Source organism: Rhamphochromis sp. 'chilingali' (assembly GCF_963969265.1).
Source record: "Rhamphochromis sp. 'chilingali' genome assembly, chromosome: 4".
Classification (NCBI taxonomy): Eukaryota; Metazoa; Chordata; class Actinopteri; order Cichliformes; family Cichlidae; genus Rhamphochromis; species Rhamphochromis sp. 'chilingali'.
In genome coordinates, this window is record NC_137948.1 from 312,407 (window position 1) to 332,891 (window position 20,485).

General features: G+C 43.3%; 1 protein-coding gene across 6 annotated transcripts in view; it reads left to right on the top strand.

Moving 5' to 3' along the window:
* Positions 1–20,485, top strand: part of LOC308395364 (signal-induced proliferation-associated 1-like protein 2) — a 41,351-nt gene that overhangs the window by 10,170 nt on the left and 10,696 nt on the right. For 3 of the 6 annotated variants that reach the window (XM_080880176.1, XM_080880178.1, XM_080880177.1), the window contains exons 7-15: positions 2,759–2,916; positions 3,004–3,586; positions 3,670–3,944; positions 5,047–5,232; positions 5,598–5,669; positions 5,752–5,816; positions 5,924–6,236; positions 13,146–13,304; positions 19,858–19,921. In XM_080880176.1, the coding sequence (XP_080736302.1) occupies positions 2,759–2,916; positions 3,004–3,586; positions 3,670–3,944; positions 5,047–5,232; positions 5,598–5,669; positions 5,752–5,816; positions 5,924–6,236; positions 13,146–13,304; positions 19,858–19,921 (1,875 nt within the window). Of the gene's footprint in view, positions 1–2,758; positions 2,917–3,003; positions 3,587–3,669; positions 3,945–5,046; positions 5,233–5,569; positions 5,670–5,751; positions 5,817–5,923; positions 6,237–13,145; positions 13,305–19,857; positions 19,922–20,485 lie in introns of all 6 variants that reach the window. The other 3 variants (XM_080880179.1, XM_080880180.1, XM_080880181.1) reach the window with 3 other exon arrangements.

The window sequence follows — 20,485 nt, forward strand, 5'->3', positions numbered from 1 at the left end:
TCACGCAGTCGGCCCCTAGTATAATTAACAGATAACTGCTAAGATGGAGAGGAAACTAATTTAGAAGATCATCATTTAGCCTGGAGAAATAGTTTGTTGCTCTAAAAAAAAAAACTAAAAACATTTGTACTGTGCTATACTATACTAATGCTATACTAATGCTATTCATCACTGGTTGAAGAAAATAAGAACAACCCTAGATTTCTCTTCAGCACTGTAGCCAGGCTGAAAAACAGTCAGAGCACTGCTGAGCCAACCATCCCTTTAATGTTAACTAGTAATGACTTCATGAACGTCAGGCATTTGCAGCCGTGGCAGAGTGCTTTGGCCAACCCCTATTAAAAGGGAGTTGCAGTTATCTAAGCGTAAGGTTATAAAAGCATGGATGACAGTTTCCAAGTCACGCCTGGAAAGAAAAGGCTTGACCTTCAATAGACGTCTGAGGTGACAGAATGAGGATTTTACTACGCCATTTATGTGGCCATCAAAACTAAGTGCAGCCCAAGATTAGTAACCGAGCTCTTCAGGTGAGGAGCAAAGTCAACATCTGGTGTACCAGATTGGGACTGAATAAAAGTCCCTATGTTTTACATTCATTAAAATTAAAAAACTGCAGGGCCAGCCATGATTTAACTTTGCTAAGACAATCAAGCAGGAGTCCAATTGAGGCGCTATCACAGTGATTGAAAGGTAGGTAAAGCTGGCAATCGTCAGCATATAGATGAAATTAAATTTTGTGTTTTCAATTTCCCAGTGGCTCCCAGTGGCAGGAGATACAATGAAAACAGTAGTGGCCCAAAAATAGATCCTTGCAGTACACCTCATGGCAGAGGGGCCACAGAGGATGAGGCCGAACCCAACTTAACACAAACGTTCCTGTCAGAGAGATATGGTTTTATCCATGAAGCTGCCAAGCCAGAAATTCCTACACAATGCTGTAGTCGAGAGATCAGCAGGTCATGATCCGCTGTGTCAAATGCAGCAGTCAGATTCAACAAAACAACCAATACATTTTTACCACAGTCCGTCACTAACAAAATGTTATTCATAACCTTTATGAGAGGTGTCTCCATGCTGTGAAACAGCTTAGAGTCGGACTGAAGAGCTTCTGGAATTTGAAAATCACTTAGATGGTTCCTCAGCTGAGTGTGAACAATCTTTTCCAGGATCTTATTCAGAAAAGGAAGCTTTGAGATGGGTCTGAAGTTTGTCGTAATTGAAATGTCTGAGCCCAGTTTCTTAAGTAAAGGATGGATAACTGCATGCTTAAACTCACTTGGTACTTGACGTGGCAAGAGACTGGTATTAAGTTCGGCACAACAGCGTCGGCCAGGTGCAAGCCGTCTAACAGCAGGACGATTTTATTTTATTTAGAAAGAGGGGCAATACATATTAATGAACATTTTAACAAATGTAAATGTGCCAGATTATAGCCTTCAATTCAATTCAATTCAATTTTATTCATATAGCGCCAAATCACAACAAAAGTCGCCTCAAGGCGCTTCATAGATACAGAGAAAAACCCAACAATCATATGACCCCCTATGAGCAAGCACTTTGGCAACAGTGGGAAGGAAAAACTCCCTTTTAACAGGAAGAAACCTCCGGCAGAACCAGGCTCAGGGAGGGGCGGCCATCTGCTGCGACCGGTTGGGGTGAGAGAAGGAAGACAGGATAAAAGACATGCTGTGGAAGAGAGACAGAGGTTAATAACAGATATGATTCAATGCAGCCTTGGGCTAATTTCCATCTGCAGACCCTCTGGCAGGTTGGTTTTAAAAGAGGAACAATGTCAAATAAAATGGGCATATGGTCAGGGAATGTACGAATACATATGATGATGCCAAGTTCAACGTGTGACCACGTTCTTGAGTGGCACCCTTAACAGATTGAACAAAATTAAAAGGGTTCACAAAGTCCTTAGCCAGCGGCTTCCCTGGGCAACAGACATGAATATTAAAATCACCGAGCTGCAGTGGTTTGTATCATATCTATCTAATAGACTCCAAATTGTTCACGGGGCGATCGTGGCTCAAGAGTTGGCAGTTCGTCTTGTAATCGGAAGGTTGCTGGTTTGGGCCCCAACTCCGACAGTCTCAGTCGTTGTGTCCTTGGGCGAGACACTTCACCTACTGGTGATGGTCAGAGGACCCGGTGATGCCAGTGTCCGGCAGCCTCGCCTCTGTCAGTGCGCTCCAGGGTGGCTGTGGCTACAATGTAGCTGCCATCACCAGTGTGTGAATGTGTGTGAGTGTGTGGATGACTGAAGGTAGTGTAAAGTGCTTTGGGGTCCTTACGGACTAGTAAAAGCGCTATACAAATACAGGCCATTTACCATTTGCCATGTAAATGGAGAGTCCTCTTCACACACTGAGGTTAATTATGGAGTTCCACAGGGTTCAGTGCTAGGACCAATTCTGTTTACATTATACATGCTTCCCTTAGGCAGCATCATTAGAAGACATAGCATACATTTACACTGCTATGCAGATGACACCCAGCTCTATCTGTCCATGAAGCCAGATAACACACACCAATGAGTTAAACTGCAGGAATGTCTTAAAGACATAAAGACCTGGATGGCCGCTAACTTTCTGCTTCTTCATTCAGATCAAACTGAGGTTATTGTACTCGGCCCTGAAAATCGGATTGGATGGGATGAGATCTGAAACATCTTCACAAACTCAAAGAAGTCCAATTGGCTTTTTTCAAGCTCTTAAGATAAAATCGCTGTAAATCGTGTGTGTGTGTGTTTCAGCTGCTTCATAAGAGTCTTACTGGGAATGACTTCGTCACAGTAATCTTCCAGGAGCCGAACTCCCCGCCCTTCAGTCCGCAGAACATCTGCTCACATTCCCAACATGTCTTCATCATCGTTCGAGTCCACCGTCCCTGCAGCCAGCACACCTGTTACAGGTAGGATTGTAACTAGAGCAGGTGAGATTATAACGTGAGCAGGTAGAACAGTTGAGACCTGTTGATGTGTCATTTGTGTCCTGTTAGTATTGCAGTGTCCAGGCGTAGAGACATCCCGTTCTTTGGTCCCTTGATCCCACCAGGTTGGATGTTTTCAGCCTCACCTGAATTCAGAAATTTCCTGCTGACGAAGATCATTAATGCCGAAAATGCTGCGCACAGGTCAGAGACCTTTGTCACAATAAGAGCACTACGCAGACAGGAGCACCTGAAGGAGCTGGTGGAAAACTTTTCCACATCAGTGCTAGTGGACTCATCATCTTCCATCAAGTTCAGCTTTATCTCTCTGGTAGTAAAGAAAAAAGAGCGCAGCGCACCACGGCCTCATGCTTACCTGAACACTGCTGGGGCTCTCACCTGGAGTGTGACAGCAAAAGACTTCAGCTGCTCTTTTGATGTACCATGCCAGCTCGCCATCTCCAGTGAGTTTGTGGTGCTTGTAGAGGAAGCCAGCAGACAGGTAGTGTTTCACTGTTACTGCAGAGGCGTGATTGGCTGGAACGCCGGCCACAAAGGCATTAAACTTTTCTACGAACACGGAGACTGTGTGATGCTGTCAACACGAGAGAGAGGCTGGGAAGACAGCCGCGAGATTGCCCAGAGACTGCAGGTGACCAGAATCCTTTGTGAACCTGAATCTGAGCATGTGTCATACACAAGAATGATCTGATGTCATCTGTTTTCTGACCTCAGCTGGTGACTCATGGCGGTCCTGCTGTGGACATGATTCTGAGGAGGAACCGCCACGGTCAGTTTGGGTTTCATGTGAACTTTGAAGGAGTGGTGGCGGATGTTGAGACCAACAGTTTTGCGTGGAAGGAGGGTCTCCGGCCCGGCTGTAGGATAATGGAGATCTGCGCGGTCGCCATAGTAAAGCTATCACATAAGCAGATGATTGAGCTGCTGAGGACATCGATGACCGTGAGCGTGGTCGTTATTCTGCCGCACGGAGATGGGACACCTCGCAGGTCACATGATGGTTTATTTGAACTTTATTTTAATGGTTAGAAGAAAATATAAATATATGAAACGCAAATGCCGAATAGAAAATGTTTGAGAGATTTTTAGTGTTTCAATCTGTTTATAGTTCTGTTTCGCTTATGTGGTAAAAGTCAACTGGTAGGCTGCTGCTCACTGTGGCTGATAACATCGGTAAAAATAGGCTCGTTTAATCTTCATATCTCAGGATGTCAGGACTTCCTGTGCCATCATTAAATGTTTCCTGAGTTCTCTGCCACAGATGGAGGATGGATTATGAGCTGTAATCCTCTCACTGTGTGAGTTTGACTGCACACCTGTAAGTCAGATTTCAGGGTCAAACATAATCCGAGTGCCAGGGCCACGCCATCACGTGTCCAGAATCCCAGGAGATCTGAGCTTGAATCAGGTTTGCATGATCCTTTGGGCTCTGACTGACACCTAGCAGTGCATAAAGAGGCTTTGACCGTTGTGAGGACAAGCTCACGTCACGCTGACCACATCGTGACATCCCTGCAGCAAGTTTGATGTGGCTTCAGACCAGAAATCAGTTAATCAGCTGTGCGTGGGAAAAAAAGATCCACCAGATGAATAATTTATTTTCTCTGAAAAACCGAACAGGCAAATTATATATAAGGCAAAATAAAAGAACTCAGCCGGCCTCCTTCAGTGCATTTACAGTCAGTAAACTCACTCAGGGATACAAAATGGCCTGAATTAGTAATAAGCTGCAGCTTTGAGGTCATTTCCTCAGAGTGAAGATTATCAGAGCAGAAAACCTGATAACGCGTGGAGTACGCTGTTAACGGGAACACAGGAACCCGCCTCATAAACGCTCCTTACAGTTTGACTATAATAAGTAAAAATAAGGAGCAGATAAACTACACCAACCAATCAGCAGCCAGTAAATCTGAGGATAGCAGAGGGAAAGCCTGTGGAGGCATTTTTGTTGAGTTTTACATCAGCAGTGATTGGTTTAAAGTGACGGAGCACGAGGAGTGACATCAGTCGGTACAGACTTGGACTTTTTCTGTAAACGATCACTCACACACTCACTCGCTCGCTCTCCTCTCTTTGTTCTTCGGTCTTCAGGAGTTTCTCAGAAATCTACCAAGTCCCGAGGTTTGAGTACAAACTGGACTCTGACATCACTTCCTACCCATTAAGAGTAACCCCACCCACCTGGCACAAGGTGTTAGAAGCTCCGCCTACTCAGAGCATCCCAGGTGAACTGGAACAGCAACTGAGACCAATTAAACAATTGAATGAGGGATCCAGGTAACACACCTGTACCTGTCTGTGGGGGTCAGTTTGTGTCACAATAACCAGAGACAGTCAGAGTTGCCGAAGTCCAGCAAAACTTCCTTCCTTCCTTCCATCAGGAGCATTTTTCTCCACGTCGGAAGTTTATTTAGAATATTATTGAATCTGTTCTCGTCTTTGCAGTTCCTCGTGTCGAGTTTTGTTTGTGTTGTTACATCATAGAGGATTATTGGCCTGATATTCTTTCACTTGTTTCTGTGTTGAAGCAGTCATGTAAGGTTTTTAGGGCTGATGTGATGATTATTGATTGATATCAGTTAGGATCATTAATCCAGACCGTTTCTTTACCCAGAATCCCTCAGCACTCTGTCCTTCTGCAGGTCACCAAGCAAACACTCGACTTCCGTTGACCCCGGACCACCTTTGACCCCACAGAGCCATGCCCGATGGGGGTAATTATTGATCCATTAGCGATCTACGTTTTCTTTTAAACAAAGTAATCGGATTATCTGTTGATGTCAATCTTGCTTTCAGAGCTCGTCCTGATTGGGCAGTCAGCTCTGAAGAAGACTCACTTGAGAAGATCGGGAGATCTAAAGGTGGGTTTACCTGGATGTGACCTGGTTTGGCTCTGCAGCTCTGAGCTTTGACATTTAACCCTTTGAACTTTAACAACAACCTGGAACATCTTCATCTTCTCCTCCAGAGGCCAGTCACCTTTGTCATCACGATCATCCTCATCGTGTGACGAAGGCTCGGGGGGGGTTTCAGCCCAGTCTGATGGATGCCAACAACACGCTTTCCAGCAGCAGCGGCAGCGAGAGCAGATACTCCGACTGTCATCTCACTCACACTAAGGTGCCTTCAATGGACAGCGGAATTGACTCCGCCCCCTGCACATCATCAGCCCAACCAGCTTTGGCTGGGGCGACGCTGGTCCTGAGCGATATCCAGAGAGGCAAATGGACAATCTCGGCCGGTCACATGACCAACCTGAGTGAGACCTGCTCTCTGTCCTGGTGAGCTGCAAGTAAACAAATGATGTAATCTCTAACTGTGATTTTTACATAATTGTGTATTTATTTTTCCATTGAGCTCCACAGCCTGAGGGCAGTCAGCCAGTTGGAGTGTTCGGATTTAACATTTGAGTAAATGTTCAGCCCATTATTTCTGGGCGTAGCAGAGTGCCAAGGTTAGTGTTGTCCAACGTTGTCCTCAACACCTTTATCTTGACCAAACTTGGATTTATCCTTCTTATTCAGTAATACATTTCCATGTAGTCAAATTTCACATTGGATCAATCAGCTGGGCAAACAAAACAGCTGCATCAGAGTTTCTCTTGGGAGTCGATGGGATCCAAAATAACTAGAGTACTGCAAGACTATGGGCTCAAAATGTGGTCATAAATATTTTGTACTTGTAAATCAGCTTTGTATGTGTAAAAAGAAGTACGAATTTTGACCCGATCTTCCTTTCATCTGATTGGTCAATGTCATGTCAATCACAAATGTAATAATCCAATCAGAGAACAGATGGGTTTGGCTGTCGGAGGGGTGCTTTTTTGAACTGCAGGTCTTTAAAGAGAATAAGGTGGCAGAGCAGGTCAGCCACTAATCAGAAGGTCGGTGGTTCGATCCCAGGCTGCCTCCTGGCTGCATGCCAAATATCCTTGGGCAAGATACTAACCCCGTGTTTGCCTACTGGTGGTGGTCAGAGGGCCCGGTGGCGCCAGTGTCCGGCAGCCTCGCCTCTGTCAGTGCGCCCCAGGGCAGCTGTGGCTACAATGTAGCTGCCATTGCCAGTGTGTGTGTGAATGTGTGTGTGAATGGGCGAATGACTGAATGTAGTGTAAAGCGCTTTGGGGTCCTGCGCAAGTAATGCGCTATACAAATGCAGGCCATTTACCATTTACATGCCAGCCCAGCGTTTTCCTTCATCACCACGAAGGAAAACAGTCTGTGGTCGTCCGAGTTTGGTGATTTTTGTGTCACAGGTCTACGTGTTTAATACAGGGACTTCCACAGCCTTTTCAACAGCGCTGCGGACCGCAGGGGGCGGGCAGTGTTTTGAAATGACAGTCTTCATTACAAAGCTTTCCTTTGTTATGAATTAGCATACATGTTTTTATTGAACATTTGAAGAAACAATAAAAAAAACAGAAACTCTTGTAGAGGAGATAAAGTCAGAGATAGAAACGACAGGTGCATCTAGTGCAGGTAGAGCTGCTGCACACAGAGCTCAGCAGCCAGCGCAACAAATCCTGGATCCTTGGCTTTTAGTTAGCATTAGCAGCACATGCTGCCTCTGATGTGAAAGGACCTTCATGCTGCGCACTGTGACTCACAGCAATGGTCCCGGGTCAGCCCTGACTTTGTGTTAAACTAATCCTAAAGTAATAATGGTATTTCTAACCACTGATATAGCACAACTTTATCCTTTCAACAGCTGCTCAAAGTTAGGGGACCTAGCTGCTATCGGATATTTATATAGAGATCCTCCAGCTTCAAACCCTTCAAGGAGTTCAAAAAAGCACCCCTCCGACAGCCAAACCCATCTGTTCTCTGATTGGATTGTTACATTTGTGATTGACATGAAATTGACCAATCAGATGAAAGGAAGAAAAATAGGGTCAAAATTCGTACTTTTAACTTGCAGGGTTTTTTTTGGCTAAGTCCACACACAAATTCTTTTTACACATACGAAACTGATTTACAAGTACAAAATATTTATGACCACATTCTGAGCCCATACAAGACATTGATCTGGTTGACTTTGTGCTTGATTTTTTATGATTCCTTTTGTGGAAATGCTTCCACATTCAGTTTTCATATCATGGATTGCGTGGAAAACACTGAAGTCGGGTTTTTTCTGTTCACTGAAGTGGGTGATGGCTGAAACTTCCAACGATGGATGATGGCTCGATGAATAATAAAAGGAAGAATGGTTGATACGTCGATCAATGGACAAACTTATTTATGACTGTATGGCTAATAGTCAAGAGCAACATTTAATGGCAGCTCTAAATAATTTTGATTGGACTAGCATACTATCCTGTGATGACACTAATAAATGTTGTGATCTATTATACTCTGCTATTAAAGGGGTCTTGTCACAGTTTCAGAAAGAGAGCCATTTAAAGAAACGAGTTTATTCCTTGCCTTGGATTAATACTGAATGTAAACAGCTTATGAGACTCAGAGACCAGTTACTTCAAAAATCGTTACAATCTGGATTAAATACTGATCGATTACATTTTATATCGGCAAGGAATAAAGTCACGCAAACTTTGAGAATGGCAAAAGCAAATTTTTTTCATGACTGTAATTAATAGTGCCAAAGGAAACTGTAACCTAATTTAAGATAAGATAAGATAAGATAACCTTTATTAGTCCCACACGTGGGAAATTTGTTTTGTCACAGCAGGAAGTGGACAGTGCAAAAGTTATGAGGCAAAAATTAGAATACAATAAGAATAAATACAGTACACAACTGTACAGAATAGAATAAAATAAAATACTATATACAGTAGAATAAAATAAAATAAATATACAATAAGATAAAAATAGAATACAAATACAAATACTATATACAACTGAGTAAAAATACAACGATGACAGAAAGGATTATTGCACTTAGTATTATTGCACATGTATGGATGTGTGTGTTTGTTCAGTTAAAGTCTTTATTATGGAGTCTGACAGCAGTGGGGAGGAAAGACCTGCGAAATCTCTCCGTCCCACACCGTGGGTGCCGCAGTCTCCCACTGAAGGAGCTGCTCAGTGCTGTCACAGTCTGCTGCATGGGGTGGGAGATGTTGTCCAACAGGGATGACAGCTTAGCCGCCGTTCTCCTGTCACTCACCACCTCCACTGGGTCCAGAGAAAATATTTGGGAAAATATTAACAAACTCCTTGATAACAGTAAGCATAATGCTGATACAGACCTTGAACTTAAATTTGCCAATGAACTGGTATCAGAGCCTCTCAGCCTAGCTACTAATTTAAATGATTTTCCAAAGTACCATTAATGAAATTGCACAATTGTTTTCTAATTCTTGTGACCCTCAACAAAATATTGGGAATGCCGACACCAAAGAGGATGTTTCTTCTCCAGATTCAAAGTTCAATATTCAGAAAATTACAGAAAATGAAGTAGAAAATATAATCTCTAAATTAAGAAGTTCTAAAGCAAGGGATGAGTTTGGATTTGATACCAATTTCTTGAAGCATTATAAATCTTGTTTTTTGGTGCCTGTGACCCATCTTATTAATTTATCAATGACGCAGGCAGTCGTTCCTCTGAGTTGGAAGGTGGCAAAAGTTACACCAATTTATAAATCGGGTGATAAAACAGACCCTGCTAATTAGCATACTCCCTATCTTTTCAAAGATAGCAGAAACGTGGGTTGCTAACTCTATCATCAAACATCTTAATGACTCCAATCCGGGTTTGCACCCTATGCAATTCGGATTTCGCACTCTTCATTCAACTGAAACGGTTGTCTGTGTTTTTGTTGAGAGAGTGAAATCTTACTTAGACAAGAGCAGTTATGTTGCGGCTGTTTTTCTTGATTTCAAGCGTGCATTTGACACTGTGAATCATCTTAAGCTCTTGTCTAGACTGTCGACATTTTACTTTAGTAATCACACTGTTAAATGGATACAGTCTTATCTATCAGATAGAAAACAATGCGTGCAAATAAAGAATAGCAAGTCATCCTATCTTTACTGTACACAAGGTGTCCCCCAGGGTTCAATTCTAGGCCCCCTGTTATTTTCACTTTATGTAAATGCCTTGCCTAATGTGTGCAAAAATGTGGACACGATTATGTATGCCGATGATACGGTAATTTTTACACAAGCCAAAACTGCTGATGATGCAGCCCATCAGCTTTCACTGGCATTACATGATTTACAAAAATGGCTGAATGACTCATGCTTGTGCCTTAATTTTAAAAAGACCGTATCAATGTTTTTTAGTAAACCTAAAACAACCGTGGCTGCAGTAAAAGTCTGCTTGGGTGCACAACAATTAATTAATGTTGAGGAATTTAAGTATTTGGGAGTGCTACTAGACTCTAAATTATCCTTTAAAAACACATTAAAAAAGTAGTGAAAACTGTAAATGTTAATATACAGAACTTTAGACATATCTGCACATCATTAACAGACACAGCAGCGATTACATTCCTGCACTCTATGATACTGGCTCATATTGAATACTGTATTACAAGTTGGTCCTATACAAGCTCTGCTGCTATTGGGCCAATTGAAGTATGCTACAAAAGAGCATTGAAAATATTAGATAAAAAACCTTTTTCATATCACCATTGTCAAATTTTAGAAAAATACAAGTTTTTAAATTTTACTAATTTCAAATTATTTAAATCTGCCTGTCTAATATACAAAGTTATACATGGTCTGGCGCCTCGACCAATGAGTGATTTTATTAAACAAAAGTCTAGCAGTGTTGTCGGGTCTCGACTGACTCGAGCCACTGTTAGAGGTGATTGTGAACTGGCACTCAGGCGGAGCACCTTTTCACAGATGCTCTGTCATATCAGGGAGTGAGCTTCTGGAATAGTCTTCCACTGTCAGTGAGGGAAAGTACAAGTCTACCCATCTTTAAGAGTCACTTAAAAGGGCGGCTGAGGGACACACAAACATGTGATCATGTTTAATTAATCATGCTTTATATTGGACGGGAAAAAGATTTAGTGTATTACAAAAAGGGAAACAACTGTTAGTGCAATGGGTGAACGCAATATCACGATGGTCAGGGCATGTACAATACTGGGGTTTGTGCAATATAATTGATGTGTTTCTGTTATTGTTATCTATACTGTCCTCTGTGTCCACTCTCCTTGTCATTGTTTGTTCTAGTATAATGTGATCAATGTTTTTGTCCTTGTCACATGACCTGTAAATAGTGTCTCTGTATGTTTTTACTAACTTGTGTTTAACACCAACCTGCCAGAGGGTCTGCAGATGGAAATTAGCCCAAGGCTATAATCTAGCATATTTACATTTGTTAAAATGTTCATTAATATGTATTGCCCCTCTTTCTAAAAAATAAATAAATAAAATAAAGGATCGACAAACGATAGATGGATGGCTGAAAGATAAATCAGAATCAGAGTTGCAGTGTTACACGCCTCTTTGCAGCTACTCTCCACCCCCAAAACTCCATTCCCTTTAAAACCGTGTCAGCTCCCAAACCACCAAAAAAAACAAAGTAAGAAAAAAACCCAATTTAAACCTAAAAATTGACAAAAGGCTATTCTATTCTATTCTATTCTATTCTATTCAGTTCTAGAAAGAACAATATAGTGTCCACAACTCCAATAAAACACTGAAATGCAGATTAATAAGCATTAGGTCTCTCTCTTCTAAGTCCTATTAGTACATGAACTAATACTTGTTATTAATCAATAAATTGATTTACTCTGCCTTACAGAAACCTGGTTACTGTGTGATGACTGAATCAACAGCCCTGTGTTATACTAACTGTCAGAGTCCTCAAAGCACAGGCTGAGTGGCGGTGTGGCAGCAACCTTCCACTCCAGCTTGTTAATCAACCAAAGACCCAGACAGAGACATTTAATCTGTTATTAGACTCAAATGGCTTCTCTCAAAATGTAAAAGAACCAATCAACCACTTTAATCACACTCTACTTCCTGTTCTGACATAATACATAGAAACTAAACATTTAACAGTGTTTCGTGAAAACTGTATTTTTAATCCTTAAATTCAAGTTATTGAATTGAGAAAAAAAGAATTAAGACGGACTTTTGCGAGATCTCTCAAAACTAACTCGGGATCTCGCAAAACTTTTGCGATCTCGCAAAAGTTTTAGCCGCATTCTTCGGAGGCCGCCAGCTCGAAGCCAACCGGGAGGTCGAGGCACGATGTGCCGGGAAAGCGGTGTTCCTCCCGGCTGTAGTAGGTCTCGACCTCCCGTTAGCTTCGAGATGGTGGGTGTCAGATCTCCGAAAACGTCGGAGCACTTTTGCAAATATGTGATGTCTTGTAAACAGAGCAGATATCTGACGTTTACACAAAATGGCTTGCATTTGTATAGCGCCTTACTCAGTCCCTAAGGACCCCAAAGCGCTTTACACTACATTCAGTCATTCAATCAATCACACATACATTCACACACTGTGGTGGCTCAGGTGGCAGAGCAGGTCAGCCACTAATCAGAAGGTCGGTGGTTCGATCCCAGGCTGCCTCCTGGCTGCATGCCAAATATCTTTGGGCAAGATACTAACCCCATGTTTGCCTACTGGTGGTGGTCAGAGGGCCCGGTGGCGCCAGTGTCCGCAGCCTCGCCTCTGTCAGTGCACCGCAGGGTGGCTGTGGCTACAACATAGCTGCCATCACCAGTGTGTGTTTACACAACTACATTCATGCCTCAAAATATCTTAAACGTTTATTTTGTGACCCAGAAAGAGTAATATTACAACTAAGTAGATGCCGCCATTGTTGGAATTCAACTTTTGCGAGATCCCGAGTTTGTTTTGCGAGATCTCGCAAAAGTTCATCATAATTTTTTTTTCTCCCATGTCCCCTGCGGGGCTCCGTAGTTAATACATTGAATCATTAGTTATTAATCTCTGTCTCTCTTCCACAGCTGTCTTTATGCTGCCTTCCTTCTCTCACCCCAACTGGTCGCAGCAGATGTTGTATGTTATGTTGAAAATTGAATTGATGAATCAATTATTGATGGTTGACGTATGGATGAATGGAACAAATGACGGATGGATGTTGATAAATGGATGAAAGGTTGAGAGAGGGAGGAATAATGGATAGATGAATGACAGATGATACAAGATTGGATTATTGCTGATGGATGGTTGAATGACCGATGAATAGATGAAGGATGGAAAAATGATGGATGAATGCTGACCTTTTACTTCCTTTCTCAGTGACTGTCATGAATCCACCAGCTGGTCTGAGGGCAGGTCCAAAACCAGTTCCTCTACCAGCTCACCTGAGGCCTTAATCACATGTAAAGAAGGCTCCACTAAGGAAATGGGGCTTACTCAAGAGGGGGAGGGGCCGAAGAGATCCAGCAGGTCCAGCAGGTGAGATGACCTCATCAAGACGTATTGGCAGTCAGACCTGAGCTTTCCAGTCCACCCATCACTGCAAATCAAAAGTTATTAGGAATCAGAGAAGAGAGGCTTTTCAGGAGAAACTGTTAAATGCTCAGTTTCTGTGGCAGATCTGCCATCTGATTCTACCCGGGAACTCAATGCAGTGTTGAAGTCTTTATATTCAGCATCTAAATGAATGTTAAAGTCACCTACTATAATCTGAAGTGAAACCTGTAGCCAAGTATGAACAATTTGTTGATCAAATATTGATCCATGTCCTCTGTTATTCCTACGCGTAATGCACTTTCCCGCTAACCCCTAACCCTAACCCCCTTCCCGCCACGCCGTGCAAAGCTCTGTGACGTACCAAAAGAAACAAAGTTCAACCACACGATGAAGGAAAACATTCAGTTTTTCACCCAGGGACCTCCAGAGACTTTTCAAAGGCTCTGTGGGGGGAGGACGCACTCTCACTAGTCGGGATAGTTACAAAGCCTTCTTCTTCATGAACGAGCAATACATTTTATTAAAATACAACGCAGACTATGGTACAGGATATAGAGTCAGAAAGATACATGTTTTGACATGGAACAGGCGAATGTAGAGCGCAGCGGCCAGCACAGCAAAAGTTTGGCCCTTGGCTCCAGTGAGCGGTTAGCGCAGCGCACGCCACGTCATTTTTACCCAGCTCTTTCAGTTTTTTATATTTTGGTGTATTTCTATAGTATTGATTATTATTCTAGATTAAGTTCAGTGTCTGTCTGTTTCTTGTTTCCTGTTTTACTTTGGAGGTTCATGTCTGGTGTCAGTGCGTTCGGTTTATGTTTCCCCTGTCTCGTCAGCTGTGATTTCTCCCAGGTGTGTTCCCCTCCTGTCTCTCATCCCTTGATTACTGCCGTGTGTATTTTAGCCCTGTGTTTCCTTTGTTCCCTGTCGCGTTGTTAATGTCTACTCACCCTCAATCTATGCTCTGTGTTTCGGTCCCTGTTTATCTGCCTGTTAGTTTATATTTTCCCAGTGTAGTTAGTCTGCTGTTTATCTGCAACCTGCAAATAAAGCTGTTTACTTTGAGTTCAACTTCACTGAATCCTGCATTTTGGGTCCTTCCTCCCTGTAACCTGAAGTGAATGCGACAGAGGTTCCATGCCCAAATTTAACTTAAGCGCCAGCAAGGCGTCAGTAAAGTTTTGTTCAGCCCCAGAGTCAATCAGAGCTCTAAGGGATTGAGTCTTGAGTTTCACTGTTAATTTTGCTGCAATCATGAGACGTGGAGGAGACCATGAACAGGAGACCTCGCTCACCCGTACTCTCTTTTCTACTGGTGGGTGCGGTCTTTTGGCAGAGCCGGACAAACAGTGGCAACATGGCCCTTGCAGCCGGAGTAAAATCACTCCCCGGCCCTCAACCACTGATGCCACTCCTCGGGTGAGAGTCTGGAACAACCCAGTTGGATGGGTTGTTCGCTCTCTTCCACACTGTCCGACACCTGATTGCCTCCGCTACCAGTCGCGCCTCCCCCCAGCGCCATCTCCGTGCAACCCAGAGGCCTCTGGGTAATGTACAGGGTGGGCCATTTATATGGATACACCGTAATAACATGGGAATGGTTGGTGATATTGAAGTCCTGTTTGTGGCACATTAGTATATGTGAGGGGGCAAACTCCTCAAGATGGGCGGTGACCATGGCGGCCATTTAGAAGTCGGCCATCTTGGATACAACTTTTGTTTTTTCAATAGGAAGAGAGTCACGTGACACATCAAACTTATTGGTAATGTCACAAGAAAAACAGTGGTGTGCTTGGTTTCAAAGCAACTTTATTCTTTCATGAGTTATTTACAAGTTTCTCTTTGTTCACAGCCATTGACACGTCGAAGAGGTTAACACGTGAGGATCGAAATTGTGTTGATATCTGGTGAACGCAGTAACCAGGTCATTGCAGCAGATTTCAATGCATGACACCCTACGAGACCACCCATCTCCCATGCTACAGTCAGCAAACTGCTTGCTAAGTTTCGTGAAACTGGTTCAGTGTTGGATTTGCCAAAATGTGGACGCAAGAAAACTCACTAATGAAGAAACATCACTGGCTGTCCTAGCTTCATTCAGCAAGAGCCCACAGCGTAGCACTCGGCACATGTCACTGGAGAGTGGGATTAGTCAAACATCCCTCCGGCGGATGTTAGCTACTCACAAATGGAACCCTTACAAACTCCAGCTACTGCAGCATCTCAACGAGGATGACCCAGATCGGCGCACAGAATTTGCAGAATGGGCAAAACAAAAACTGGAACAGGACCCTCAGTTCACGCAGAAGGTTTTGTTCAGTGATGAGGCAAACTTTTATGTGAATGGTGAAGTTAACAAACAAAACCACCGCTATTGGTCTGACACTAACCCACACTGGATGGATCCCTCCAAGACTGTTGGACCAACAAAAGTGATGGTATATGGGGTACAACGATAGTGGGTCCATTCTTCATCAATGGAAACCTCAAGGCCACTGGATATTTGAAATTGCTACATGATGATGTGTTTCCCTCTTTATGCACTGAAGCTGGCACGTTCCCTGAGTTTTTGCAGCAAGATGGTCAATGACCTGGTTACTGCGTTCACCAGATATCAACACAATTTCGATCCGGTCCTCACGTGTTAACCTCTTCGACATGTCAATGGCTGTGAACAAAGAGAAACTTGTAAATAACTCATGAAAGAATAAAGTTGCGTTGAAACCAAGCACACCATTGTTTTTCTTGTGACATTACCAATAAGTCTGATATGTCACATGGCCCTCTTCCTATTGAAAAAACAAAAGTTCTATCCAAGATGGCCGACTTCTAAATGGCCACCATGGTCACCACCCATCTTGAGGTGTTTGCCCCCTCACATATACTAATGTGCCACAAACAGGACTTTAATATCACCAACCATTCCCATGTTATTACGGTGTATCCATATAAATGGCCCACCCTGTAGTTTCCAGCTCCCTGATGCACCTGTAGACACTCGTCCACCTTCACACACAGTGTAATCACATCAGAAAGACTTTTAGGCACCTCCCTCATCACCAATGTTTCCTCTAAGCTGCGCACGTGCGCAATTGCGCACTGCTGGCACGCTCTATGCGCACAGAAAATCTGCGTTGCGCACACAAAAAAAAAAATCTCACCTGAATTGAAATTAAAATTAAAACAATTCTGTTTTGTAGTGTCAGTCAGTGACTGGCTGCTCCCGTATGCCACCTTAGCCCATAGTCCAGCCAATGATGCGATTCACATTCGTATATACAGTACGCAGCCAATCAACGTGGTTGACAGGCTCTGACAGCGTCCTTATGTGCCGACACCGGTGTTTTAGCAAAGCGGCTGATGTGGAGTGAAGCCACGTTAATGACAACGTGTACAACCATTGGAGATGTGAGCAGGACAGACGGAACAACTGACGGACAAAGTGTGGACTTTATACCAGTTTTTAAATTGTGTTGATCGGCCACGTGAAACCAGAGTTGTCATTTAAAAAATCTGCAATGTTTGGTTTCCTTCCTGAATACTGTTGTTGTTTATATTTACTGCGGGAAGAAACGGTAAAAACTGCGTTTTATAAGGAAAATGCTCGAAAGCCTGTGAGCAAAAACAAACCCCCCTCTCTCTTTCCTATTCGTCCAAAAATGCACCATGTCGACCAATCAAAAAATGATATGGCAACGTGGCATCTAGTTGTTAAGAAACGGGGGGAAGTTTTAAGAGTGACGGCGGTGTTTTGAGATGTGAGAGATTTGCGACGTTTAGCGCAAATCTTGTGTAGTTAGTGTGTAGTTAGTGTGTAGTGTAGTCAATAGTTTTGTTGTGTGTGTCAGAACAATGAGGCGCCTGCTGAGTGTCACAGGTGTTACAGCAGTGACACATCTGCTGCTGTCAGGCCTGCAGGTATCAGGCTGTTGTTCTCCTTCATCTCATAGTGGACAGAAATTATTTTTTGGAGCGACACAAATAATTTGTGCGGCATCAGATTTGATGCAGAGCAGCTGATTGTTCTGTAAATAGTTTGAAATGTTTATTTAAAAATGCACTGGCTGCATTTAAAACTTTGTTTGCCAAACAGAGTTACTTTTTTGAGGAGTAACTATATAATTATTTGCCCAACATTGGTCATTATATGCTGTATTTTGCAGACAGAGTTACAGACTCTCTCCCAGACCACAGACTCATAATACAAGAGCTTTATGAAAAAAAGAAAGAAAAAGAAAGTTGTGTTTTCAAAATTGGAGTTCAAGTTATTTTTACTTCCAACAGTGTTAACATGCTACACAGGCCAATGGCTAGATTTTTTTTTTAACATTTTCATTGTAAGTGGGCTAAAGCAGTTTAAAAGTAGTCTAACATAAACGCTGTAATTTGATCATTTTAATAAACCATGTAACTTGGATGGATTAGATGACCATGACCACAGTGACCACAGTGCACACGTCTGCTGTTGCTCACAGTGGTCCAAGGGATGCTCAGGGAGTTTGTGTGTTCGCTCAGACACATGAAACATTAGAGGGAACATTGCTCATCACTAATTCATTCTTCAGCTCATCACAAACATTATTCAGCAGGGTATCAATGCCGACTGTCCCCATCCGGTTTCCTCAGCCAATATCCAAAACTGGAGTCCGCTGAGTCCATGCCATCGTTATTGTTACGGTTCAACAGTGAGGACTCAAGCGCGGGACTCCTGAATCAGCTGTACACAATCATTTATTTACAGGATCCAGCTTGTGTATTTACAGGAAGTGCAGGGCAGTGCTATATTTATTTAAGCTCCGGGGAAATCCAAGGGGGTGGTCATGCGTTCTCCAAACTCTCCACACTCACGGCCACAGGTTCACTCGTCCACACTCGACACCAAGAATCACACAGGGAGGGAATCCAGGAGGTCTGTAGACAGGGAGACGAGGATTAGTTACACAGTTCACTTCCAAACACTTGACTTAGCTTAGCTGTAGACTTGACTTTCACTAACGCGTGGCAGACAACGATCCAGCGAAGAACAGCAGTCACCTCCTGGCTTAAATGCTGGCCACCCTGGCTCAGGTGTTTCCTCTCACGAGGGCGTGAACCCACAATGAGTTCTGTCCCGGCGATAGAGAAGAGGAGAGAGAGAGAGAGAGAGTGGAAGTTGGAGTTAATATCATATTTGTTATTAACCTCTGTCTCTCTTCCACAGCATGTCTTTATCCTGTCTTCCTTCTCTCACCCCAACCAATCACAGCAGATGGCCCCGCCCCTCCCTGAGCCTGGTTCTGCCGGAGGTTTCTTCCTGTTAAAAGGGAGTTTTTCCTTCCCACCGTTGCCAAAGTGCTTGCTCATAGGGGGTCATATGATTGTTGGGTTTTTCTCTGTATCTATGAAGCGCCTTGAGGCGACTTATGTTGTGATTTGGCGCTATATAAATAAAATTGAATTGAATTGAATTGAATTGAGAGAAAGATCAGCTGGACACTGACTCCTGGCCGTGACACTTATCATATGTTCGACACATCCGTCTGAAGCTCCTTCTGACCTCTCACAGCAAACATCACATCTGTATGTTCTCTCTCATTTTCTTCATTCGTCAGCTCCTAAAAATACTCCTGCCACCTTGTAAACACAAACTGTTCACCCATGAGGGTTAGGGTTTTCTTTCTATCTCTGTCCTGCTGCACATCTTTTCCAGCTCGATTGCTCTGCATATCCAGTCAGTACAAGTCTTCTTCTCTTTCCTTAGTGTCCGGTTTCACGTTGCCACCTCTGCGGTACGCCTAACCTCCCAGTACTTCTGCCTACTTCATCTCCCTCACTATCCCACTATTTCTGTGACAGCCCTTTCCTTTGAATACTTTCCTGTGCTTCCTGATTTTTGCACAAAGTCTCCTTTTTCCTCTGTCCAGAGGAAACACCAGACACCATCCCAGTCCCAGTACTACCAAATTCTCTTCTACCTGACAGCCAGGCTGTGGGCCATGCACACTGACAACATTCAACATCAAGCCTTCGATTTCCAGCTTCAAACTCATTGTCCTGTCGGACACTCTTCATCTTCACTCGCTCTTCCTCACCATGGTAGAACAGCTTCAGTCTGCCTCCTGTGCACCTGGCCTTACTTCCCTTCCACCTGGACTCCTGCACACATAAGATATCTATCTTCTTTCTCTCCATCATACCAGCCTTCTCTCTCTTTGCATTTAGTCTGTCTCACTGCCTCCTCACATGCCTTCTCCTCTTACTTTGTCATTGGCTAACAGCAGCAGTGTTTCTATGAGCATCCCGTTAGCCATCGTTGTTAACCCAGCGCTGACTGCTCCGATATGCAAATCTCAGTTTTGGTGATCCGCAGGTTTGATTTGGCAAAGATGCCCTTCCTGAAGCAGCCCTCCCCATGTAGTGCCAGGCTGGGGTCCAGCACTAGAATTACACTAGCTTGGCCCCTTAAAGAAGCATTGGGACAGATTGCTTTTCAGGTTCTGATTCTTTAAACTGATTAAATCACAGCTCACTAATCAACAATAAACTTCTCCTGCAGATTCAGCTGTGTTCCAATAAAAGATGTTGGCGTGAAGCAATTTGATGTCACTGCAGGTGAACAGGTGAGGCTCATTTCTTTGTCATTCATTAATTATTAGTAATGTATTCATGAAAAGGCCCCAGTTCAAATGTAAGATTGGATTTAATAACATGTTTATTGTTCTACATCTGTCAATTCAATTCAATTCAATTTTATTTATATAGCGCCAAATCACAACATAAGTCGCCTCAAGGCGCTTCATAGATACAGAGAAAAAACCCAACAATCGTATGACCCCCTATGAGCAAGCACTTTGGCAACAGTGGGAAGGAAAAACTCCCTTTTAACAGGAAGAAACCTCCGGCAGAACCAGGCTCAGGGAGGGGCGGGGCCATCTGCTGTGATTGGTTGGGGTGAGAGAAGGAAGACAGGATAAAAGACATGCTGTGGAAGAGAGACAGAGGTTAATAACAGATATGATTCAATGCAGAGAGGTCTGTTAATACATAGTGAGTGAGAAAGGTGACTGGAAAGGAAAAACCCAATGCATCATGGGAATCCCCTGGCAGCCTATGTCTATTGCAGCATAACTAAGGGAGGATTCAGGGTCACCTGGTCCAGCCCTAACTATATGCTTTAGCAAAAA